Source organism: Ambystoma mexicanum, chromosome 1q (genome assembly GCF_040938575.1).
Source record: "Ambystoma mexicanum isolate Mex_15411 chromosome 1q, UKY_AmexF1_1, whole genome shotgun sequence".
NCBI classification, from domain to species: Eukaryota; Metazoa; Chordata; class Amphibia; order Caudata; family Ambystomatidae; genus Ambystoma; species Ambystoma mexicanum.
In genome coordinates, this window is record NC_090922.1 from 1225192381 (window position 1) to 1225218958 (window position 26578).

Sequence of the window (26578 nt, forward strand, 5' to 3'; positions counted from 1 at the left end):
TTGAATTCGATGCAGTATCCGTGGGCTATGGTGGATAATACCCAGCGGTCTGACGTTATTCCCTCCCATGCTGAAAGGAACGATGTTAGCCGGCCCCCGACCGGTGATGCATGGGAGGGGACCCGAATCTTTGGGTCATTTGTTGGTATTGGGCGTGGGGCCTTTTGGACTGGAGCCACGCCCTCTTCCTTTGCCACGACGTTGGCCTCTTTGACTGAACTGGGTGCTTTGGTTAGAGGGCCAGTTGGTAGCAGAGTAAAATTGTTGTTGGCTTTGCTGCTGGCGTTGGCCACGAAAGGAGCGTCTATTGCCATAGCTGCGTCTGTTAGGTGGCCTAGAAATTTGGTCAAGAGTCTTGATGGTATCAAACTCCTTCTTCGCATGTTCTAGGGCCTCATCAACTGCTTTTCCAAACAGATGTGTTTGCTCTATGGGCTTATTTATTAGGGAAGCCTAGGTTTCTGGCTTAAATCCCGAATTGCGCAGCCAGACATGGCGTTTGAGAAGTATTCCCTGAACCAGGGAACGTCCAGCTGTCTCTGCGGCATCCAAGGAGTTCTTTACGATGCCCTGGTTTACAAGAGTTCCCTCTGATATAGTAGCCAACAGGCGTGAACGCAGGGGTTCTGGTGCGTCCTCTGCTTCGCTGCGCAGCTTGCTCCACTGTGCATCTGCGTAGCTAGCTAATAGGGAATTGTTATTCGCAATCCTAGTTGAGAAGGCGGCAGAGGTCGTGATTCTCTTCCCAAGTGCATAGAGCTTCTTGCCCTCTTTGTCAGGTGGTGCCTCACTAGTAGATAGTGGTACCCCCGCTCTCTTTCTTGCGTTAGTAACTACCAGAGAGTCCGGAATAGAATGTCCCCTGATGTACAAAGGGTCAGAAGACGAAGGGCTGAAGAGCTTTTCTATCCGAGGGTTGACCCCTCTGACTAAGGCCGGATTGGAAAGGGAAGGAGTTATTCTTCTCCTTATAGAAGCCAGGAGCGGAATGGACTGACTGACCGGGGCTTTTTCTTTAATAACTTTTTCTACAAAGTCTATGTCCGGAAGAGTCTCCCCTGTGTCTATTTCAAAATGCGCTGCTGCCTTGCGCAATAGTGCATTAAGTGAAGGCTGGTCATCTATGGGGGAGGTGTTCCCAATAGGTGAGTCCTTGGGAGGAGAAGGGTGAAAGACATCAGGGTCTGAGTGCACCAATGGGGATTGCCAAGGCTGCACTGATGGGGAGTGCCCGGGCTATGAGGTAGCTGTATCTTCCTCAAAAGCTCCTGCGCTAGTAGGGTCTTCCTCAAACCTCTCCTCCTCATGTTCTTCCTCTCCACCTAAACACTCCTCATCTTCCTGGAGGTATTGCTCCTCTTCATTGAGGTCATATGCATCTGTAGAAGGGGGAAACAGCCTAGGAATCTTGACCCTAGGGTCATCCTGGGTCCATTCTCTTGGTCTTTTGGGTGTGGGTGGGTTTTGGCTACCCAAAAACCTCTCCATCTTTTCCATACAAGAATGGAGTCTTTCAATGGTCTCATGGGGAACCCCTGAATAGTCTAGAGGGGGGAAATCAGTGTTATCACTTTCAAAACGCTTCGAACGCTCCCACAACATCGACGAAAGGTTTCCGTCGCCCTCAGAAAAGCCCTCTGGTAGTTCAGAAGTGCCTTTAGATGAATGGGGCAGTTCCTGGCTACTCTTGTGCTTTTTCGGCGTTTCTATTTCCTTGGGTGCGGTATTCGACGTCCGTTTCGTCGTCCGCTTACGTTTATCCTCGGAAACAATTCTCGCCAGACTCTCGACGACGAGTTCGTCAGTCGAGGGTTCTGGAGTCGGCGTTGCCTGCGCTGCGCGTTGTTTTTCGACGGCCACTCTATGGAGCGTTACGTCAGATGTTTTTGAGGTAGCGCCCGTGTTAGATGAAAGCCCAATTGCTGGTCGCGGCTGCGTTTGCGGGTGGGGCTTGAGACCCTTGCGGTCTGAGGTCGACACCGGAGTGCCCTGCGTCCCCTTCGGCGCTGGTGGATCCTTCGTCCTCAACGAAGAAGAGCCGTGGGTTGTGTGCTTAGGCCTATGGGGTCTGTGTGCGTCCTTGTCGCCGGGGTGTTCATCCCCATAAGCAGGGCGTGAGCCGAGCCCGTCGGGGCCGGGGACGGACGTCGAGGAGCACGAGCGCTCCTTCTGGGGGTTAATGACTTCCGTAACGGACGTCGAGTTATCACCCTCCTCGTCACTTTCTGTAACAGCGGCAGCGGGTGAGGAAACTGACTTTGACATAGCGTAGTCCGCCCACCTCTTAACTTTCCGTTCTTTAAGTGTTCTTGGTTTCAAGAGCTTACAGGCCGCGCAGCTGTCCTCTTTATGATCGAGGGGCAAGCAACGATTACAGAGCTTGTGTTTGTCCTTCCAAGTGTATTTGCCCCTACAGCGTGGGCAAAACTTAAAAGGTGTCCTCTCCATAGCTGAGGCAATAAAAACTGGTGATAACAACCCCAAGGGAAAGATAGGGGAGAAAGAAAGACATTCTCGACGAGAAGATAAAAGTTCGAACCCCCACTCTCCCTACTGTATGTTGGCCGGCGAGGCCTGGCCACGTGTTCGGCAGCGCCGAGGGATCTCCTCCGTCTCTTCCTCTCCGTCGAAAACTTGCACGGCGGAGAAACAGCTTCACAGCGAACGTCGAGGGGAGGGATCTTTACAATAAGTATATATTAAAGGACCGAGGTCCGTAGTAATTGTTTTGCAATGTCTCTCTAGGAGCTCCGCGTAAGGCGACCATAAGCTGGGCGGAAAAAAACAATCTGAGGGACCTCGACGCGTGAGGGATTGTGGGTACAACGCACGTCACTATAGGGATAGTGTTACAGACACGCCTTGTCGACGTCCCCTTTTCGACTACGAAAAACAAAATGCAATACTCTGCAGTGACCACTGGATGTCGGACCTATGCACAGCATGTGAATCTAAGCAGATACAACCATCAGAAATGCTCTTACGGTAAGTAATGCATTGTCTTTCTCTCTCGTGTTCCCCTGCTGGACACTTCCTTTTCCTCTATACTGCATGGGGCGTCCCTCGCTAGGGATGAGAGACTGAACTTTTTCCCCCCCATGAAACCCCCCCTTTAAAAATGTACAAGCTCTGGGGGAGCCCCTGACTCCGCCCACCGGCGCCACTCCTCAGTCCCCCATTGACGCATCAATATTTAACATTGCCCAATGACCCCAGTACTAGGGGTGAGGATGGTGCGACGTATGGAGGAAAGGGGACTAAGCACTAAGTGTACGTTGGTCACTACGGTGAGTAACTATTAATTGCTCGTACGTCCAGTCTCCTTTCCCACCATACTGCATGGCCGATTACAAATGAATGTAGTCCCACAGTGGAGAGGAGACTCGCCTTAAGAAAACAGATTCCATAGAACCGTCTGTCCGAAAGCTACATCTGACTTAGAGCAGGCCACCAAACAGTAGTTTTTAGAGAAAGTCGAAGGGGTGGCCCAGGTGGCCGCCCTGCAGATGACCTGCCATGGCACCTGCCTCTGGAATGCAAAGGCCGTGGCCTTGGCTCCGACAGCGTGGGCATGCATGTTACTTGGAAGTGGTTTGTGCTGCCCCTCGTAGGCCTCCTTGATGGCCGAAACCATCCACCTTGCAATAAAGGCCTTGGATGCCTGATAACCCGGCCTTGACCCCCCGCAGGTGATAAGTGTCTGACTTGCGGAAGCCCTTGGTCCTGTCCAGATAAAATTTCAGAGCGCGTCTGACATCCAGACAGTGCCAGACCCTCTCAGCATCGTCCTTAGGGTCGGGAAAAAACATAGGTAAGACCATCTCCTCATTCAGATGGAAAGCGGAGGCTAACTTAGGTGGGAATGCAGGGTGTGTTCTTAGGACCATCTTATCCTTGTGTAAAGTAGTATAGGGTTCTGAAGCCACCATTGCCTGGATCTCGCCGACTCTGAAAGCAGAGGCGAGTTCCACAAACAGAGCCGTTTTAGTGGTGACCAGCCTGATGTCTGCAGATGCCATTGGCTCGAACGGTTTGTGCGCCAAGGCGCCCAACACTATATTGAGGTCCCACAAGGGGTATGGTTTTTTGATGGGAGTGAAGACCCTGGCTAGAACCGCCAAATGTCACTTGGCCACTGGGTTGGAAGAGAAGCCCTCCTCCAAATTTCTGTAGGCCCCTATGGCTGCCAAATAGGTTCGGCATGTATCCACCTGCCCACCTGAGTGAGAAAGTTGTGCAGAGGAGGAGAGCACGTCATCCAACTTGCAGGTAAGGGGGGGGTGGTCGATTGCATTAGAGTCGGCCCAGTGACAGACCCTGGATCATTTACTCTTGTACTGGCTCCTAGTAGCCTTGCTGATAGCGCCCTGAATGATTTCTAGGTTAGCCTGTGATAGACACAGGTGTTTCAGCATGACCTACACTGCCAATAAGAAATGGTCCTTATAAAATAGACTTATGAAAACAGGGCTTACAAAATACAAACAAAATGCTAACTGTCTTGAATTACACTTAAAGTTTAACCCAGTACTTAATAGCTCTGATTTTATTTTGAACATGCATACCCATTGAATAGGGTGCAATCAGAACTGAATCTAGGTGCATCTATCAATAAAATCAGTAGTTTGCAGAATTATGCTATCCTAAGCTTATCGAGGCTCAGGCAAATTACATAAAAAGATTGATTTTTAGTTTCCTCCTGAACACGGATAGGGATTCGATCTGTCGAAGGTCCTTGGGTAAAGAATTCCAGGAACGAGGACCAAAGTAAGAGAAACACCTATCACCACAGGTTGTCGTTTTGGTAAAAGGGACAACCAGCACATTTTGCCCGACTGATCAAAGTAATCGGGTAGGCTGGTGACGTTGCATTTTAGACACAAAGTATGTCGGGGCCAGGCCATGAATGCATCTAAATACGAGGCACAGAGTCTTGAACAGAATTCGCTGTTGGATCGGGAGCTGATGAATATTTCTCCAATACTGAGAAACAGCCGACCTCCATGACAATGTAGAAATCATCAGTCTAACCGCCGAGTTCTGTGCCACCTGCAATCTTTGTATTTGGAATTTCTGAACACCCATGAGGAGTGCATTACAATAATCCAATTTGAATTTGTCAATATACCAACCACTATTGAACAATCTTTCAATGCTATAAGAGGCAGAAGAGGCTTAATCAATTTCAGTTGGTAATATACAGATTTGATTGTCTGATTAACATACAAATTGCAGTTAAGATTGCGTAGTGGGCATGATGGAAAAAAATAAAATCCCAAACAGGACTAGAGCCATCTGGCACAGTGTTGGGGAGAATTCTCAGAAATATGTTCCCTCTAACTTAGCGACGCCCAGCAAATTTGCTGGATTGTGAAGACTTGATTTTTTTAACCTGGAGAGGGAGACCCCTTTTTGCCACGCTCTTATGTATTTTAATGTGATTTTGTACCCGGTGGTTCTTTTGGTTAAGGAGTCTGACAAACTCCATAAGCATTGTCTTTTACATTGTGTCACACAGCACCTTCAGTGCAGTGACAGGGAGGTTTTTCAGATTTCCCAAAGGTTTAAATACCTTCTCTGGAATAAACTGTTTCCCAGAGCAGTAAAGTGAAATTGACTTTACTTGCATTTGTTAACTTTCTAGACCCCAGCACACACCACCTTACAATCGGGTGCTGGAGGGGTTACTTAGTATCGCCTCTGTCTAGCTTCTCACGTAACATTTTCATGTTACCCTTTTCTCACTGAATGGCTGGTGGCAGGGGTTTACTTTTTACTACTATCATGGGATTTCAGCGCGGGCTGCGTTCGCAGCCATGGCACAGCACCCATGGGTGCCATGTTTGTCAAAATGGCCCCAGTATTCTTTTTTCGCCATTTCCTTGTGGAAAGGTCCTTCTTGAGATTTACTCTGTGCCAAACCAGGTTTGGTCCCTTTGTTCATTTTTCACAAGTGAAGCCCGCCTCTGACTCCAGGGTGTCTGGCGGGGGCAGGAAGCAAGGAAGGTGCCCGAAACTCCCTGTGCTTCGTCTCTTAGGAGATAGGAATGCACTCTTAGGTTATTGGCTGGCTGTCCGATAAGGACAGCCACCCTGCTGGGTGACTGACAGCTAGGCTGGAATGAATGGGGGCAAGCTGCATAAAAGGCAAGGCTTTATGGCTTGGAAGGTAGAGTCGACCACTGGATGAAAGAATCCGAATAAGAACTTGAAGAGGGCGGGGCGCCTGCTGCAACTCCTGGACCATTGGTTTGGCCGGTGAAGCCCTGTCGCTGTGCTGGAACTCCAAATTTCTATCGACCGAGAAGCCCCTGCAAGGACAACTTCTCCCTTTGAGTTGGTGGGACCAATCAACTCCAAAGTAAGCCACCTGGACATCCTCTCAAAGCTGGTTGAGTATCCACTGCAGTTGCAGCTGGAACCGGATAACCAGGGAGAGGCACACCAGTTTGTGTGCGTTGCTTTTAAGTTGGCCAAGAGCTCCAGAAAGATCCTCCGGAATCCCAGGAAGCGGGACTGACCAAGCCTGAGCCACAACAGAGTGCGAGACCCCAGATGCAAGGAAAGCCCATCTTGACAGCCAGGAATCGCTGTGTTGCTACTTGCAGTAGACACGAAGAGCTGAAACACCGAACAGCCACTTGTTTGAAGTTTGCGAGCAGTGACTGTCCCATTGCAGTGCAGGAGTACCCAGAAGTCCTCCCTCTTGTCCCCACGACTGAGGCCCAGGAACAGTGAGAGCTGCAGAGCTGCACAGGAGCAGAAGTCATCTGCTGCACTTTCTTCAACCTAAAGGTATTGTAAAGTCTAAGAGAACTTAGCTTTTGTTGTGTAGTCACTTGTCCTCGTTGGAGACTTGCTTGGTTACATATGAAGAGTTGCTTGCAGCTTCTTTACCTCATAAGCCTAATCAGCTTGTGGCCCTACTTTCATTGCTTCTATTGTACCAAGACTTTTTAAACATTGGAAAATACTTTCTTCTTACCGGCAAGAAGAGCTTCAGCTCACCCTGTCTTTTGCCAACGTAACTTTGGCTGTCCTGGCTCCCTGAATGACTCTTCTCTCTTCTGCTGGTGTGTTTTGCCTTCCTTCCAGGAAAGGGTTAACTAACTTTGCATTGGGGGGTTGTTTTGAAAGTACTGACCCACTTAAGACTAACTGTGTGGATACCTGTTTTATTCTGAACTCTCTTCTCTAACACTACTCCCAATAATATTCTAAATGCAACAGTAATATATTAATGCCAACAGCACCCTAGCTATTGAAGTCACCTGAGGGTGTAGGTAGTGCCTGTGTGTCATCCCAAATGGGTATTTGCTGATTTAAATGAGAGTAGTTTTGAAGTGTATTTGTGTGTGGTTTTAGATTGCTCCCTTCTGATGAAGGCTTACTATAACTGACTGGTAAATAAATAAATTGTTTACTCAAGAAACCTTGTGTTTAAGAGTTTTTGAAAACTTGTCACTGAATATTTGTGCAACTCCCCTACAGTCACACTGATCCCTCTTGAGACAAGCCTGGCTGCTCAACATGCTACCAACCTGTGTAGTACTGACTTATACCTAATGTTGGGTTCCTATTGCCAGGAGGTCAGGGTTGTTTTAGTGCACTCAAAGGCCTGTATGGTCTTAAATGGGTCAGGGCACAGAGCAAGGTTTTTGGGATGAAAATGCATGTTTCTTTCTTACAGTAGGGATGTGGTATAAGGGGCGTCTAGTGCTCCTCAACTCCATGGTTAGTGTCTACAGATTGTGTTACGGGGGACGGGGGGGATATCTTGTTCTGTTCAAATCATGAAACCAGCAGCAGTAAAGGTACTGCTTTCTGGTAATGGATCATTGAGCAGAAGGAGCAAAATATTAAAAATAGGTTTAACAAGCACACCAGTTGATAAAGTCTTTGGTGTATTTATACGTTTTCGTACTCTTTTTTTCACAGAGTACGCCAGAGGAAAAGCATCTCAAAGGAAAGAAGGGAGGACACACCCAGGCACAATGAGCCAGTGGAAACCTCATCCAAGCAATGCTAAAATTCAGCAGATAAAAGGGAAGTAGGTGCCGGAGAAGATCCCGATAGAGTATAGTGGGGGGACACACAACCCATCTACAGGAACATTGCAACCTTAATAAGCAAACATTACAGAGCCATCCAGGATTCACAGTAACTTGTGGTCAAGGGTGTAAGAAAGTCATTACTCATATGACAGAACATCTTCTATTAATTATTGAGCAAGTTTATGAAACTACTATATAAACACTTGGCAACAAACACCTACCTGAATTACCAGTCTTTCCAGAAAAGCTCTTGCCACAATGTGTTTTAAGTACTACTTCCCTGTCTTTCATTAAATACAATTGTTAATTGTAACATACATGAAGGCTGCCACAGAACGGATCCATTGGCTTGCAAGAACAGATAATTGAGACCAAGAGAAATTATTTTCACAGGTACCTTTATTGTCGATAAGGAAGGTGTACGAAGCCAAGGAGTCCTGGTAGTATGTCACATCTTCCAGGATGTATGCAAGATTCACGTCCACGCCTACAATCCCCAGCAGGAGGTTCCCAAAGTAACATGGCTTGCTTACGGTCATGATCAGACCTGGGAACAAGAACATGCAAAGGTTTACAGTGTTAATCAGATACAATTAGTCATGATGCATGTTAAAGTTGCATCTATACAAAATTATAGTAACCAGACTTCACCCAAGGACAAAGCTACAACATTTGTAAATAATTCAGAATTTGGTATAATGTACTTATTTCATTTAGGTTTTAGTACATCAGTATTATCCATAACAGCATCCGTCACTTTGACACTGGACCAGAATAAAATTATCCATGCGAGTGATTAACTGTAATCTACGACAGTATGGGTTTAGTAAAAATATGATATTCTGAACTGGCACTACATCTTGCAAAACAAGTTAAATGAACATATTATGTAAAGTAACAGTGCAGGTTATTGTAAAGAGACAATCATATTCAAACAAAGTGCAATACAGCCTTTGTTATGTGCTGCACCATTTACTGATGACATCACACAATAACCAGAATATATCTGAGCAGAAATCCTAAACTGTGCCTCTGCAGAAAGGCTGCATATAGTTTTGCACCCCCCACTCCCTGACTGGTAACCAACCTTTTCCTGTATAACTCCACATCCCTGGCCTTATTTGGGATGTAACTCCGATTTGCCACCTGAAACACCCTGGGCCCCTCAGAGTTGAAATGTCCCAGTGACAAGCTGTTGCCAGTAGCCTTGCACAGTTTAGCTGCCACTATTTGGTTGGTGAGAAAATTACCCAAGGGGAGTCTGCTTGCTGTAAACCTTGTGGTGCTAGAGGGCTTCCCCTGTGTAAGAAATCCAGTAGAAGTTTCTCAACTAAACCCAAACAGTTTTCCTTTTGTGTAAAAGGAAACAGATGAAGCCATACATCCTGGTCATGGCTTCTGCTCGTCTTGGATGACATGCATTACTTACCGTAAAAGCATTTCTGATGATTGCATCTGCTTAGATTCACATGCTGTGCATATAGTTTGACATCCAATGGTAACTGCAGAGTATTGCACCTTGTCTTTCGAGAATCGAAAGGGGATGTCGACGTGGGCATGCCTGTAACACTATCCCTAACGTGACGTGTAGTGTACCCAAAATCCCTCACAGACCTGGCTAGATACTTGAAAGATGTCCGACATTCCCGACAGACGCCACATCTTGAGTGAAAGCCTGAGAAAAGGTGACATTGGCGATCACCAGTGATTAGGAGTCTGAATGGATTGCACAGGATGCATCCTCCTCATTGAAAGCCTAAGATTCACTCAGCTGCCAATGTTCCATTTTAACCAGAGTCTCTCCATGCTTACTTTACCAAAACCTGGAAAGAAGTCTGAAAGTACAAGTGTTCAAGATATTTATCATGTTTATGCTTCATCCCCTCTGCTAGTGAGATCCCCCACGCCCTAGCACTTTTTGCTGGACTTCTGGACCTTTTTCTTTCTATCCTGAATGATTGGAGTTTTTTTCCACTCATTCATTCTTATGGGCGCTGTCTTTTGAAACTCTGTTCTCTGTGTTTTACTTCTACTATGGAGTCTACTTTTCTCCATATCTCTTAAGACATCTGTCTTTAGCGTTTGCGGCACACAGCTCCTTACGGGAAGTGTTGCCGAAAACCCTTTGGGTTCTCTTTGATTCTTTATCTTCGAGCAACTAACGTTCTTAAGAAAGAGGGATACAAGGTATCCTTCTTAAAACTTTATACTATGAGAGATTAGCACACACCACCTTATGTGGAGTGCTAAGGGGATACCTAGCATCCCCCTTCTCTCTGCTCCTGTGACTTTGTAGTCACTGTTGGGGAGAAGTTTCATTTCTGTGCCAATTCCCTTTAACCTTAGAGACCCACAGCTCTTTTGCTGGACTCTGGGCCTTTTAAATTTTAACTCCCGAGTTAGTGTAACTTTTTCTCACTCGTGTTTTTTCTGATTCTTGTGTTTCTTACTGTTTAATGGAGTCTGGTGAACTGCATAGGCATCTGCTTTTTGCATTGTGACACACAGCACCTTTTGTGCAGTGCCACTGAGAAGTCCCTTTTTAACTCCATTTTCTTGGGTGAACTACTGTGGCCAAGAATAGTAAGATGACTCCAGTCTTACTTACTCTCTCTTTTGTGGGTCCAGCACATACTACCCTATGTCAAGTGCTGGGGGGTTACATGGTAACTCCTTTATCCCACTTCTCATGTAACATTCTGTTACACTAACAAATGACTGGTGGCAGTGGATTCTTTTTTACTACCCTGTGCCATGTACCCACAGGCGGATTCCTCCACTGCAGTACAGCATCCAAGGGTGACCATTTTCCAAAAATTACCCCGGTCTTCTTTTTTCACCATTTCTGGTCAGTTCCTTCTGGGCTTTTACTCTGTTTGAATCGGGTTTGAGTCCTTCGTGCATTTTGCCTTTGGCAGGCTTCAGCCCTGAAGCCTGCCCAGGCTGTCTGCAAAGGCAGGAATTGGGGGAGGGTCCCAAAACTTGCCTGTCCTTTGTCTCTAGGTCTGCCTGAGTTTTGGATTGGCAATCTACTGTCCTGGAGGACCCTGCTGGGTGATTGACAGCCTAGGGCTGTGAATGAGTGGGAACTTGCTTAAAATGTGAGGTTTTTGGGACTAGAGGCAGAGTCGACCGCTGGAGGACAAGATCCAATGACGAAGACATGAGACACCAGCAGCACCCTGCTGGACCGCAAAGTGCCAGGTGAAGCCCTGCAGCTGAGCTGACCCTGTTTTTGTTTTCGACTGGGAAGACCCCCACGGGACGACTTCATCCCTTGGGCTGGTGGGACCAACTAGCCTTAAGACAAGATTCATTTTGGTGCGAACCCCCTGACTTGCTGTGACTTTCCAAGGCTGCAGAATCCCAATGCCCGTGGACCCCTGACCGTCAAGTGCATTGTCTTCGGAAGTGCGAATCCGGCCAAAACTTTGTGGGCTTTCAGATGACCCTACAGAAGCAGGAAATCTTCATCCAGAGTCCCCACTCACCAGAGTCCAGGACCGAGGGATCAAGTAACTTCTAACCAGAGCTGTACATTCTTCTTTGGCGCTGAGAAAAAGGCGTCAAAACCACAAAAGGCTGCTGCATCAAGGATAATCCATTGCTGCAGAGCCCCTCTCTCTCGAGTGCTGCTGCAGAAGCCCGCCAGACGTCCTCCCTTTCATCACCACGGCCAAGGACCAGGAACAAGGGTCTGCTACACTGCAACAGGAAGGCATGCAGCTGTAACAAATTCTCCAGCTCACGGGTACATCTACCTTTTGCTAATTGTGGTGCTTCCTACCTTGGGGAATGCTGTTTTACCCTCTTTAGAGTTGACCTCAACTCACTTGCAATGGCCTTGCAGCTTGTGCTTCTTCACGGTGGCTCCTCTTGAGCTTCTGTGATTTTCTATTTACACTACTGACTTTTCTAATACATTTTCTAAGAAGAGAGCATCAGAACTTTCAACTAGCCCATTGACTTAGGATGTCCTGGCTCTCTAACAGCCCCTTTCTGAACCTATTCGCTTTAGCAGTGCATGTTAACTAACAGGTTTTAATGGTTGAACACTATTATTGCTGGGATAAAAGACTGCATACATCTCTCTGGGAGAATCTGTTTTTCAAAGTATGTTCTGATCCAGCTATAACCTTTCCCTCCTCATAACTCAATTTTGCAAAGGTTTCACAAATAAGTGTTAATACCGATCTCAACGACATCACTCACAGTGCTGGAAAAAGTATAACACATGAAAGGTTACTCACCTGCTTTACTGCTCTTATTTACATTGAATTCTAACTTTGGAATTAATATTAGTTGCTGCTTTTTGAAGATTGTCTAATTCCTTGTGTATATATAAATAAATATTTATACTATAACTTTAAGTGTCTAAGTGTTTACTTCGATACCTGTATGTACGGATTTCATTTTACAGCTCTACAGTTTAATTACCCCTCTTAAGATGAGCCTGGCTGCTCAATCACACTACCAACTTTTGCAGTACAGACCTATATTAAAAGTGGGTTACCTAATACCAAGTGATAAGTCTTGTGAAGTCCCACACCAGTTGTACTCTACAAATTCTTACGTAACAATCACATAGGCATGGCTGGTGGCAGTGGATGTATTCTACCAACAATTGTGGTTTTTTTGTTTTTTGTTTTGTTTTTTGTTTTGTTTAAAAAAATCAGACTGTATTAACAGTCTTGGTTACGCAAAATAGGGTCAGTCAAATACTATCCTGGTAGCTCCTTTCTTTAACATTTCTAGAGTGGTTATTCTTTGTTAGCTGTTCCTAGGCTACAGAGTGTCTGGTCAGGTAGGAAGTGGGGGAGGAGTTTTCCACCCCCCTGTCCTTTGTTTGCCACATTGCCTGAATAGGAACAGCTCCCACTGGGGGTCTGGTTGTCCTGATTGGACAGCCAAATGCCCCTTTCTGTAAATTGCTGAGATAGATTGCAGAGGTGTGTGCGCTGGAACTGTATAAAAGGTGAGGCATCTGGAGTGTAAAGCAAGTCGACCACTGGAAGCTGAAGTAACCGAAGACGACCACCAGAAACGCCTGCAGACTCTTTGCAACACTGAAGTGACCACTGCTGTCCAGACCCAGTGTTCTGTAAAACAGAGAAAGTCCAAAGAGGACTCCTCCTTCCCTTCAACTGGTGGGACCAACCAGTCCCAAGACCAACTTTGTTTTGAGCCATCTCCAGAGGTCCTGTGAGTTTCCAGAGCCGAGAAACCCCAATACCGGGAGACCAGCTACCCATTCCGAGTGCATTGTCATGGAAAGGCCGAACTCGTCCAAATCTTTGCTGAGCCCTCAAGGACACTCCAGAGATCAGAGCCAACTTGCCCAGACCCCCTCAGCAGAGTGTGGGACTGTGAGAAGTGGAGAAGATTGACTAGGTAAATCGCGTCCTTTGTTGGTGCTGCAGAAAAGGCGCCAAATCCACAGAGGGACCAAACAAGTTGATGGAAGCCGTGCCAGAGTTCCTCCCTCGAGACTGCTGCTGAGAGATTCTGTCCATTGCCCTGCCTTTCGTCATCACACCAAGGAATCCATAGGTCTGGTCCAGCATGGCCACATCCAAGAGAATCCAGCCATGCAGTCTTTTTCAAACCTGAGGTACTATGTGGAAAAAAGTATTGCTTACCTTGATCCGTGATGTCCCTCCGGTGAGTTGGAGTGAACCCAGAGGTGTCCCGGGTAGCCCCCCACTCACCTCAGACCCAAGCGCTGCGTATGTCCCTTTATCGAGCCCTTAACAGGGTCTCCATCTTTAGTTGTTAACTTGCTTCATCATTAAAGATTAGAGACTGCAAGAAATCCACAGGAACGCTACATATTCTGCTGCTTGTCAAGACTTTCAGCCCGCTCTGAACTGCCTTTCACTAAGGTGGCATTTTTGGACTTAAAAGACTTGCTGTGGGAAGAAACCACCTCTAGAACCTTGCTAGTATTACACTAACCATTTTCCTTCCCTAAAGTCACCTTCTGATGTGTATGCAGAGTAAATGTCTTACCATATTTCTGTTATGAACCGCAAGTGCGTGTAGTTACCGAGAATACGATAGCATTGTCTTTTCACTTGCTAACTTTGCAACAAATGTAACTGCGAATAATCACAATCTAAGAAGAGTCCTTTGAAGTATATTCCAAAGTGTTCTAGTGTAAACGTATGAAGTAAAGGGATTCGGGTGTAAATATAATATATACTTTTATATAAATTATAAGTCTAAGTGTTTCTTTGATGTACATGTCCAAATGGGTTCATTGTACTTGCCTACAGCTCACATCTTCCTTTTAAGATAAGGCCGACTGCTCTGTCACTCTATCAAGGTTCCAACAGCAGTACAGACTGACGGTAAGAATTGGGGATCTACAAAACACTGGGATAGTTTACTAAAGTCTTACTTCTTGGTGGTAGTCTAGGAAAACTCCCCCAACAGTTAGCAGCACATTCATCTTTCCCCAAAAACAAAACCTGCACCCGACAAATATCTATTTGATTACTGACTCATGCCGCCATGATCTGTGAACTCTATAAAACGTGATTGCTTCACTGCCACCCTGCTCAAGTAGTTGCTATTGAACAATGTATCAATTGGTAGATGGCCAGTAAGCAGTAAATGACCCGCTTAATATGTCACCCTCATACAGCACAATTATTTTTAAGAGTTTCATTGTCAGATAACTTTGGTCCTGCTATAAAAATGCTTCTGCTTTCTGTTTACATCTGGATTAAAAACTGTTCCTTTGACAGGGCTAGCAGAAAGCTATTTAGAAGGAGTGACAGCGCATGCAACACAAGCATTGATCAGATTAAAAGTAATTAGTGCGGTAGCCTATCAGCTCGAACCAAACCTGGAACGAATCACAATCCAAACCCAGGTAGAGCAGGCTGCATGATGCTCAACTGCCCTGCCATCTTCCCACCAGCGCCATACTGGGCCCTTTCCGCCTTCAGTCCGCTTTCACCCAATTCCCCACTTACCTGTTGGTTTACCGGGCTGCTGCACTGCCCAACAGCTCTCGGGCAACCATGGAAATGGAAGAGGGTTTCCTTCCATTTCCACGGCAGCCATCTTGGGTGAGTAAAATATATTGCTATCAACACTCCGGTTTATAAACACTTAGTGCTAATAGCAATAATTCCCCTCACCCCCTCTGCAAGGGTTCAGTTCAGTAAAAGTGCAGGGTTGCTGCTTTAAGGCTGGGCCCTATAACTTGGGCCCTGGCCCATACTCGGAATGTGAAGCCCTGCAGGGGGACAGATTATTGCTAGATCAGCACACAGGCAGGTGTGGCAGCAGACAATCGGATTGGTTAGATCACTGACTAAATCTCACTATCCAAGACTGCGTTTTGAGTACACAGACAGCTGCTTGAACCTGCACCCCATCTTCCTACACCCTCCTCACCTTCCCCTGGTCTGCCTGCACCTGTAGGCTCCCCCTTCCCTACCCACTTTGTTTCACAGGCTGCATCACTGTTCCTCATCAGATCCCAGGCCACCATGGAAAAAGAGGCACTACACATTGAGTTCTGCATTCCATTTCCATGGTAGCCATCAATGGTCCGTTGGCTGAAACAAATACATTGCTATCAGCACTCCAGTTTATAAACCTGGAGGGTTTGAATTACAACAAACCCCACCCCTGCAAGTTTCACAGGCCCCTAGGAGTGCTGGGGCTCAGCATTAAAACACCTGCTTTGCCTGGCCTATAATTTGGAGCTCTGGGCCGTTGTCAGTCCGTGAAGCCCAGAGGAGTGTGTGATTATTGCTATAGTATGTTTTCTAGTGCTGCTGGATTGCAAAATAGCTTTGTGATATTTTCCAGATCAACTATCGTAACCGTCTTGGAAACTACCTTTAGAGTTTCCCACATCATAAGTTTCTGTGGACTCAAACGTCAACAACTGTGAACTGTGTTGAGAGAGATTGTCAGACTCAGCCCTGTGGACATCTTCGAGTGGCCACCCTATTCAGGTGAATAGGGAAAAACGAATGTCTAGAAAAACTATAAAAGGTAGTGTGATTGAGTAACAAGGCTAAGAATTGGGGAAGTGCGAGTGTGAATAGTGAACAGTCAGATAAGCCCACACAAAGCACTCCGAGAACCAACACTTTAGTTTAAAACTGTAAGATCAGCAAGAGAATACAAATGTAACAAAGCAAGTGACGAAAAAGACACAGTAAGTATTAAATCAATTAGAAAACGCATATGTAAAAATAAAGTCAAAACAATATATAGAACTCCAAGTATATGGACTTTAAAAGTCCTTCAGTTGTAGACAAAATGGGGCCTTGTATTATTACAGTCCCAAGTCCCAATGAAATGCTTTGCAGGGGGCTAGGAGTCTATAAAGTTGGCTGGTGCAACAGGCACTTGGGTCAATGCCAACTTGTCGTCATTCTGATGACACGCCTTTGGCACCACTTGTTAATGGTTACGGCTGCAAGAGTGAAGACATTTTGCCCCCACGCCCCAGCAGTGAAAGTGGACTTTCAAGGTTACTGATTGCGGTTATAAGATGCTTGACAAGGTTAAAACAAATGAATACAAAAGAAAAAAGAAAAAAAGCCAAGAACAGTAGAAATAAAGACCCATGGGTTAGGAGGTCCTTTCCCAATTCCACTACCTTAGGGGAAGCCCTGGGGGAGTTCCTAGACAAGCACTCCACGGATCACGGTCAGGCAAAGGAGAGATAGGGTACGGACATGTCACCCCTTACAATATATGGAAGTTGGGGGAGTGGTATGTTAACTCACCCTCATATTTTCCATGGGACTACTTCCTGAGACCCTCAATTCGCTGGGCCCATTTATTTTTGTTCTCTCCAAGACCCAGGGGTCACTGAGTTGGAGGTCAAATTCAGCCGTGGAATTAAGGCCTGGATAAAAGATTATATAGTTGTGTGTGTGAACATACAGATACTATGCTTAATGCGCTAGGTTACTACTGCTTTCCATTATTGGGGCAGCAGCATTAACAAACATTGTGGCCATGCTCAATACCAGTCATAATTGCTTCAGAGGTTTAGGTCTACTTGGTCCAAAATATTTCACCTTTTCATATTTGACCGAATTGGTTTAGTTTTTTTATTGGTCGAAAATGCATGGGGAAAACCCAGCAAAACCTCCTATTCCCTAACCAAACCCCTATATATATTTAATTAAATTTGACCCAATTGCAACCAAGAAAACGATTTAAAAAATTCAGTAAAAAGTAAAAGGTCAAATATTTTTCAAACAAGTAGGCTAATACGATTTGCAGACATCCAAACCGCGGATGAATTTACTGCAGCCGGAACGTTAACATGAGAAAGGTGCGAACTACCAAAAGTTTGCACCTTTCTCATGTGAACACACATGCATACAACCACAACACACCCATAACACCCCCCCACCCACACCCTCACCATAAACCCCACTTACATTCATATTCACGCTGGGTTCTTGCAGCACCAGTTCCCTTTCACTTCCGTGATCGGGAACCGGCGCTACAGGGTCCTTTTCTTTTTTCTTTTTTTAACGGAAGGCTGCATGGGTGTCCCCCACGCCCCCTGCTCACTATACCATAAAGTATAGTGAGCGGGGCGATGCGGGGGACATCCCCGCAGCCCCCGTTTTTTTTTTTACAATGCCATCACCAAAGTTTCAAACTTTTGGTGTTCGAACATTTGGTGGTAGCAATTTTAGAACTTTTGGTCATTACGACCATTTTTTGTCGGTAAAATCGTCCTATACCGGCTAATACCGTTTTAGGCTGTGTATTTCGGTAGGGATGTGCACAGGTCTCGTTATATCCCAAGTTGACCGATTTATGATAGTTATACATAGAGAATTAGTCCTTCCTTATATCCAATAGTAATTTTCTGAAGCAAAAGTCATCCAAATAACATTTAGTTGTACTATAATAATTTCCTGAAGCAAAAGCCAACGTGCGTTTCAACCTAGATGGTCTTTCTCAAGGCTATACTGTGTACGGTGTCCAGCGTCTTGATTTTCACCAATTATACATGTTTCTTATCAAGTTAGGGCGGGATTTTGTCAATATGCACATTATTGCCTTCTTTTATGTGGATTTTCATAGTTTTAGTAACGATCAGTCGTAGTGCCCTCTCTCATTCTGTGAAATATATTGTCTGTGTTCCAGAGCGGCGTTCCATGCAGAGAAGTCCTGGATCATAGACTGTTTCGCACTGTGCCCAGATAGCTCCTGGACTGTTCAGCTGAATGACCCTTTTCACAATGACAAAGTAGCACCACAATGTCTCCTACCTTAGAGGAACACCAGGAGACAACGCAGGTTGAGATCAGCGATGGCCAATTTGAACAAATCACTGAAGTCGAAACCTGTAGTGAAAGCTGGGCCTGCAAGGCCCCTCTTTGTGCTGGAGAGATGGCAGAGGGAGAAGAAATGGGTGAGGAGCTGCACCACGGCTGTGGAGCAGAAACATTCCTGGTGGAGACCTAGAAAGGGAAAGCGAAGCAGGTGAAAGGGAAGAAGCCATTTTGCTGGTTGCAGCAACTCCGATGACGAATATGGACTGCGCCAATCAGAGGTGTTTGGTAAAGACTCCTGGGTTTCATGCAAGGCAGACCTGAATGAAGCAGTCTGGTGAAAGTGGTCACTGTGCAACATCCAAGGTCCCAACACAGACTCAGTCTCTCAGCTGGAATGAGCAATGAGAAACCAGAAAAGGCTGCAACGTTTTGTGCTCAAAGAGCTAAAGATATTCCTGGGAACAGAGTAAGGAGGACCCTGAAGAGCAGAGAGGAGGCACTACATTTGTGAAAGAAAGGCTGTCCCCACCAACCAATAGAAACAAGTCAACTGGGTGATCCAAATAACAAAATCTGGGTCCAGAACCAATTTGTGCTGAACGCTCTTCTGAGAAACAACTTACGCATGTTGGGACATGTATCCCAAGTTCCCTTAGGGAAGGCTTGAATTTTTAGTATACTGGTGCAATCCATGTCAAGTTGGAGAATCCTTCAGCAACAAAGACTGATTTTTAAGAACGTTTTTTGTTTTGTAACTTTCCTAAATGTATTGCGACAGAATTGCCCATTGCATATCTGCTTTCACTGTGTGGGATCCTTGCTAATCTTTCTGGTGGGCAAGGAACATTTGCCTCATTCATTTTAGTTCCGATCAGAACCTGTGGCTACCAGAGCAAGGCATGTCTTCCATTATTTTTCACCTTTATTTTTACACTGTAGAACAAGCCACCTTAAGTGGAGTGCTGCAAGGCACAGTTTCCCATGTTCTTTTCTCTGCCGACTTCAGAAGCTATAGCTTCTCCCTGGTTAGTGCTGCATTTGTGTGTGTTGCTGACTCCCACTTCTGGGAATCTATTTGCTACAGCCAACCCACTCTTCCCACCTGCCCTCCCACTTGCATGCGATTGGTCTGTGCAGGGAGCACATGACCAGGAACAACAGTTCTTCAGTGACCCCCCCCAACCCAGGGGGCATGCCAGGGCAACCGACTAAGGGCCAGAGGCAAAGGGCCGCTCTCATCGCCCATTGCTAGCACTTTAGCCCTGCTTTAATGGCTTTTGCACTCTCACATCCTCATTGATATGGACCGATACCCTGTCTGCATTCCCTGTGACCTCCCCTGCTAGTCAGAATATTTTATCAGCCCTGTCACTGTTCAAATCCTTCATCCACCTAAGCCAGCACCCCCCTTACGCCACTCCCCCGTAGCCCCACCTACTCAATCACCCACTTCTCCCTTGTTCTCTCATTACAGCCCTTTCTGCACTTACCGGTCTCTCACAGAAAACATATCACTGCTCCAAATCCCTAGCTGTAGCAAAGGATGGCTACATTATGTATCTTGGGCGTATCCTATCCATTAAACCAGTGCCCGGTAGACACACTGGTGGCCTCCAATCCAGTTCTCTTTAAATGCACTAACTGTATTGAATCCAGATGCTTTGAACACTACAATCGTTCATACTCTAGGTGCCGCTGGGCACATTGAATGTTTTAAATCTAGGTACATTCCAATTCTTGCAAATGTTTTGAATCTAGGTGCATCAGTTTAATACTGCGTATGTTGTGAATCAAAGTGTATTTCAATACTGCAAAGGTTTGGAATCTAGGTGCATTTTAATACTGCAAATGTTTTCAATATAGGTGCAGTTTTTAATACTGCAAGTGTTCTGAATCTAGATGCTTCTTGGCACAGCGAATGGTCTGATTCTAGGAACAGTTTAATACTGCAGAAGATCTGTCTCTTGAAACATACATTCAACGCACGTACAGTTCATGTCCCCTAACCTAGCCACCTTCTGAGCATCACAGCCGTCTTGTTTTCAGTTGCACCCTCATTCTCTTCACCTGGATACCCACACTACTCTGACACCCCCTCTCTATAGCCATCCCTACTCCAGCATTACCTGCTCTTCCTCCCCTGTATTGAATAGACACACCCAGCCACTAGTCCCCCCCCCCCCAGGCACAGACCATCCCCCCCTTTAACACCGCCTAAAAACCCCTTTATGCATAACTGCTCCAAGGCCATAGGTGCTCTATGGCATGCCAAGAACCAGACCACTACATCTCCCCCCCTCCCTCATATCCAGGATCTTCCAGGCCCCCTTCCTCTCCTTGCCATCTCCCCCCATCCCCCAGCACGCACCTCCCCGATACCCATCGCCCCTGAGCTAACCCAACTCACTTCGACACCCTCCATCCCACTGTCCCCAAGCGCAGCTAGACCCGCCTTGGCCAAGACGGACCAATCAGCAGTCTCTCCAACTCTTGCGCATATACCTCTGGCTCCAACAGTGCTTAAAAGACAAAAGCCACCTTCACCGTAGGCTAACATCACATGTTGGCTCTTTCCCTTCTCCCAGCTTTTTATCAACCACACCATGACGACCATGACTCCCACTCCTAACCCTCCTCCCCTGCCATTTCTCCAAGCTCTGCCATGCCTCCCCAATATACCACCCCCCCACCTCCTCCATCATCATACCACTGCTCCTTCCTCCCAACGACTGCTGAGTCAACTCTAGACCACTCCTCCTTCCCCCTCATGTATACCTCCCTCCCTGGAAACCCTCATCCATGAGCACTCTTCCCTCTCAGTCCTAGACCATTACCAGCACTCACTCCCACATCCCCTCTTAAAATCCGCCCTGCCCGCTATTTCCTCTTCTCTCCTGATCCCCCCCTTCAACTTCTCCTCCACCTCACACTTTCCCCTTTCCTCAGCCCTCCGCACCGAATCCCCTCCTAGGAGCTCGCCATACTGACGCCCAGCCTCTATGGCCTCTAATCCCTCCCCCTGAAGAACCCTCTTTCCCCACTCACCTCACCCTCTCTCATGCATACTTCCCAACACCAGATCTGTTGCCAAAAACCAACACATTTTATTCGACTTTCACATCTGAAAGCCCAAACAACCTCTTACTCACTGAAACCTGGCTCTGACAACTTTAGACCCATCACACACTAGGTGTCCCCTCACCCCCAACCTATGGATACTCCCTGGTTGTGCACAACATATCCAGCAGTGCAGAGGGATTGGCCATCCTCCACAAACTTCACCTCGCAGTCTTAAAGTCTGAGAAACAACCCTGCAACTTTAACATGCGAATCTCTGCTGGTTAAATTCCTACTGTCCCCTTCCCTCGCGCACAGCTTCATATTGACCCCCGGGCTACAATAGACATTTCGTAGAATCCCTTAGCGACTCTTTAGCGGCCATCCTCCTCTCACCCCTCGCTTACCCTTTTAGGAGACCTCAACATATGGTTTGATGCTCCCTCCAAACCCGCCCATTCATTGACAACCTGGAATCCCTCTCCATGACAAATGATATCTGGCCCCACCCACATTGCACGGCATACCCCTGATGCAATATTCAGCTGACCGATCTCATCTCCACTCCCTCCACCAGTCCCCTAGTATGGAATGATCACGCCATCTACTCACTTATGCCCTATGCCCCCAAGCCACAGCAACACTCTCCAATCCCCTTGTGTTCCCCTCTGGAACGAGGTCACTAACGCAGACCTGGCTGATTGTCTGTTTTCCCCTCTTCCCCAATCTCGTCAACCAAGGAGGAACTCAATCTATCAACCACTTCGACCAATGGCTCTCTGATACCCTCACCCATACTAGATCCTCCTGCCACAGACCAGGCCCTTCTCCGAAGTGGTTCACTACCTCCCTCAAAACACACAACCACCGCCTGGAACGCGTAAGGCAGGCCTACACTTCCCACCAGAAACAACTGTCCGTTGCCAGGCAGATCAGGTCATAAAGAGCAGAAATTAGGAAAGCCAAAATATCCTATGGAAAACTGAATCTCCAAAGCCCTCAACCCCAGCAAGGAACTCCACAAGATCATCGCAGAATTCAAGGCCCCTCTCTCATCTCTGCTCCCTCCACACCTCACTCCCAAGCACTCCGACACTGCCAGATCACCGCTATTGAAAGAAACCAGACCATCACCACCAAATTAGCAACAATCACACCCTCTAATCCCACCTCTGCCCCATCACATGCCTTCTCTGCTCCTTTACCTCCAACTCCCATCTGGCATTCCTGAAGCTACTTTTCAGTAGCCGCCCATCAGGATCCCCTAGAGACCGTTGAACATTCTCTCCTCAACATGCACAGGTAGCGTGGCTAGATAAATAATCGACCATTCTCTGTCTTCAGGCATTTCACTGCAGCTTTGAAAACCTTTCATCAAATCTTTGTTAAAAAATAAAACCCTCCCTGTATCCCCTCCTTCCTTCAAACTACCACCCAATCTCAAACAACCACTTTATTGCCAAACATTTATATACTCCCAGCTCTACCACTTGACAGAATCCAATGGCCTAATCGATCCCGCCCAGTCCGGATTCAAACCCTTTCATGGTACTGAATCCTCCCTCGTCTATCTAGGATGACATGAAAAATACAGCAGATGCAGAAGGATGTCCGCACTCATCCTCCTTGACCTCTCAGCAGCATTTGACACAATCAACCACCCCACCCTGACAGACTCCACTCCCTAGGCAATAGGGAATCGGCTCTTAGATTATCTACTCCTTCCTCACAAATCATCATCAAAATCCTCCCTTCTTTCTCCTTTCACTTCACCTCACTGCCCCCGGTCTTCTACAAAGTCCCTGAAGAGGCCACCCTTTTCACTCTTCTCTTCAGTCTTTACCATAGCCGCCTGCCTCACTGAAATTGACCACTGTACGATCCTCCTCCTCCTCCATCTCCATCCTGGCAAAACCAAAATACTGATTTGCGGCAAGACAGCACTCCTCTATCTTGGCCGCCCTCCCTAAGCCCCCACCCTGTAGCATCCTCCTCTGTAAAGTACCTGGGATGCACTTTAAGCTCTGTCCCAACACTCTAGTCATGTCGTAATCGTGAGGAAACCCCCTACGGATAAGCAAGCAGACTGGCTAGGGCGAACCCCCTGCCCAAAAAAAGAACAATCCAGTAACGTGACAAAGTACAGTTTTATTTTTTTAAAAACATGTAAAACAGGGACAGCAATGGATAGCAGCGATTTCCAATTTCACACAACTCGCTTCAGGCTTGTCGACAGTTTTTAAGCAAATATGACATCACATTAAAAGATACAGTTCAGAAACCTAAGGTAGGTTGGGATTGGGCAAGTGACTCAAAGAAGTATAGATTCTATGGGGGGTTAGTGCACCAATTAGTCAGGCCATATCTAGTAGTTCCATCGGAGACCACTGAGAAAAAGATGCATGGGGAAGCATGTCATCAGGCTACACTCAGAGGTGGCTGCAACACTATTGAGGGATTGATCGGTGATGGCCTTCTCAGCCTTAGCACTTTGGATGGTTACCAGCACATGAGCAACAATTGAAGGTGATGAGAACGGCCCCAAGGTGCTGCTTGTCCAAATAAGGTTACCATTTTCTGATTCCTATGCCATGAGCCAGAACATCTAGCTTTCAACTTTACACCGTCTTTTGGCCCACAGAAATGGATGGGAAAGAAGGTCTCTGGTCTGCCCATGTTTGGCTCCAATGAATAGGTATTCTCTGCCAGCTGCAGGTTAAATGTTTAGAGAATGCATCTCAAATTATTCAGCTCCGAATTATATGAGGATTTTAGCCCTTTTATTGTGAGTGTTATTACCTCCCTTGGCCTCTGGAGACTTGTTTGAGCTACTTTCCTTTCGATTTCAGGTCCGAGTTTGTGGGAATCTGACCTAGCAAAATTAGCTTTCTTGGTTGCGTCTCATGCCTGGGATATGTTTACCATCTATACTTTTCAGGTGTAAATCCAAACCTTTCCTTCCCCGATAACCTTGGCAAAATGTGTACTTACTGTTTGAGCTGTTCAGGCTTGGCTTTTCTGCTGGATGAGTAAGGGAGGGTCCCTCTGTAGCCTTGAGGCTTCTCAATGTCTCCCTTTAACCCAAATGGGGTTGCGTCCTCCTCTTGGTTTACACATGGCCACTCATTTTGGTTGTGCTCTGCATTAAGCAAGCTTTATATGTATTCTAGTGTGTATTCTAGTGTGACTTGCGTTTCAGCATAAAAAAACAAAAAGAGTATATGTTTTCTAACCTAGTGGGTGCAAGCATGTTCTTTGTGTGTAAGAGTAATTTGACCTAGTGTTTGGGCATCTTTATTTTGGTTGTGTATGCACTTCATGTCTAATGCACCTACCTGTGTTGACCTCAGCCATGACGTAATTTGCCTTCATGATTACAGCTCGCTCAGTTGTTCCATCGTCTGCAGGTTTATTGCCTCAGTGACATCGTCTGGGTAGGGTCTTTAGGGCTTCCGCAGTGAGTAGTGTCTCTCACTCCGGCGGTACAATGGTGGTGAGGGGGTAGATGCCAGGAACGATGTGCACCGTTCATGTCTAAAGTCGAAACGGCGGGGAGGGCTGATCTAATGCTGGACATGTTCATTTGCTCCCCTTCAGTCACATCAACGCTGTGTTTAGATCATGCCAATTGCACCCCCGCATTCTCAGACAAATCTTCCCCTAGCTCTCCTACCATCAGAGAATCTCAGCAATTCTGACCATCATCCTCTCCCGCCTGGACTACACCAATTCACCATCTAGGTGCCCATGCTTTTCAGCTCAGAAAGCTCCAACATGTCCAAAACTCAACAACACGGCTTCTCCTTTCCCACTCCGCAAGAGAACACATCTCCCATCCCCTCAGAGTGCTCCACTGGTTGCCTTTTACCCAAAGGCCCACTTTCAAAGCCATGTGCATCGCCCGCCGTGCCATCCACAGGAAAGGACCTGAATTCTTCCAAAACAAACACAATACCAACCCGACAGAAACCTCAAATATGGCTCTGCACACCTCCTGGTAATCTCCTCCTTCAACCTTACTAGCATAGGAGGTTACTCTCCTTCCATATTCTGGAACTCCCTTCCATGTGTCCGCCTCTTTGAAGACCACCTCTCCATCAGGCAGGCTTTCAAGAAATGGCTTACCTTCTGCAACCTGACGAACCCCACATTCCAATGACTCCCTCAGGGCAGCCTCGCCTGTGCAGCCGAATGCCCAGGCGAGGCTGCATAAGAATCATAAGAATACATAAGAATCTCAAGAAACGCCAATCTTCAGATCTGTCCCAAATAAGGAGCATCAAAGTTCGTCCGTCAGAATAGATGCAGCCAATACAACGCCATGATTGCCACTGTTGCTTCACAAGCCATCATTCTGTCGAAAAGTTAACCTGCATTTCACACCCCAAATGTCACGGTTCTTTTTGTTGCCTGGGGGCTCAAAGTATGGGTGGCTCTCTGGGGCAACTTCCATCCCCAGTCTGATCATTTCCAGGTAATCATAGAAGGTAGCTATTGTAGTGAATCTAGCTGAATGTAGAATGTAACCTTTGCATTGAATCCAGATGATTGCACAACTGTTACCTTCTTAACAAATCTAGGGGAATGTAGAATGTAGCCAGTGCTTTGAATCTAGCTGAATGTATAATGTGGCCATTATCTACATGTATAAAAGTGAACATGTATGGGTTGGTGGCAAAACATAAGCTCCCTATACAGTTCCACAACGTTTCACCAATCTGCACCAGATTTTGCACAGTCACCTGTTGGGACCCTACTGACATTACTGGCTACATGACATTTGGACACCCCCACCCCCTTTCTCAAGAATTCAGCAAGTGTTCACTGGGAAGGGAAACAAAATGTATGAGAGCCGTATGCACCCGAGAGGGCGAAGGTGAAAACAGGTAGCAACCCAGAAGTTTGCACATTTTTGATGCATCAGGTGAAATTACTTTTCCAGAGGATTTTTGTGAGATGGTGCCTGCCAATGAAGCTGTAAACCATATTCACTGGTAAGGAAAACAAGAAATGTTTCTAAACATGCCTTACAGTGAACATGTACTTTGGTAATATTGAACCTTAGGGCCATAGTTGTTGGTACCATTGCCATCATATCCCCCATCATGCTGCTCACAAAATAACCTGGGCAATGTCAGGTATATCAGCTAGTATGGAATATAGGTTTGCAGAAGGTAGCCATTCTATGTT

The 26578-nt window shown here is 46.5% G+C and overlaps 1 protein-coding gene across 1 annotated transcript in view; it reads right to left on the reverse strand.

The window, feature by feature from the left end:
* The window catches only part of CACHD1 (cache domain containing 1), a 648022-nt gene that overhangs the window by 164947 nt on the left and 456497 nt on the right, over positions 1–26578 (reverse strand). Inside the window, exon 10 of the mRNA XM_069641991.1 lies at positions 8452–8601. Within this exon, the coding sequence (XP_069498092.1) occupies positions 8452–8601 (150 nt within the window). The remainder of the gene's footprint in view (positions 1–8451; positions 8602–26578) is intronic.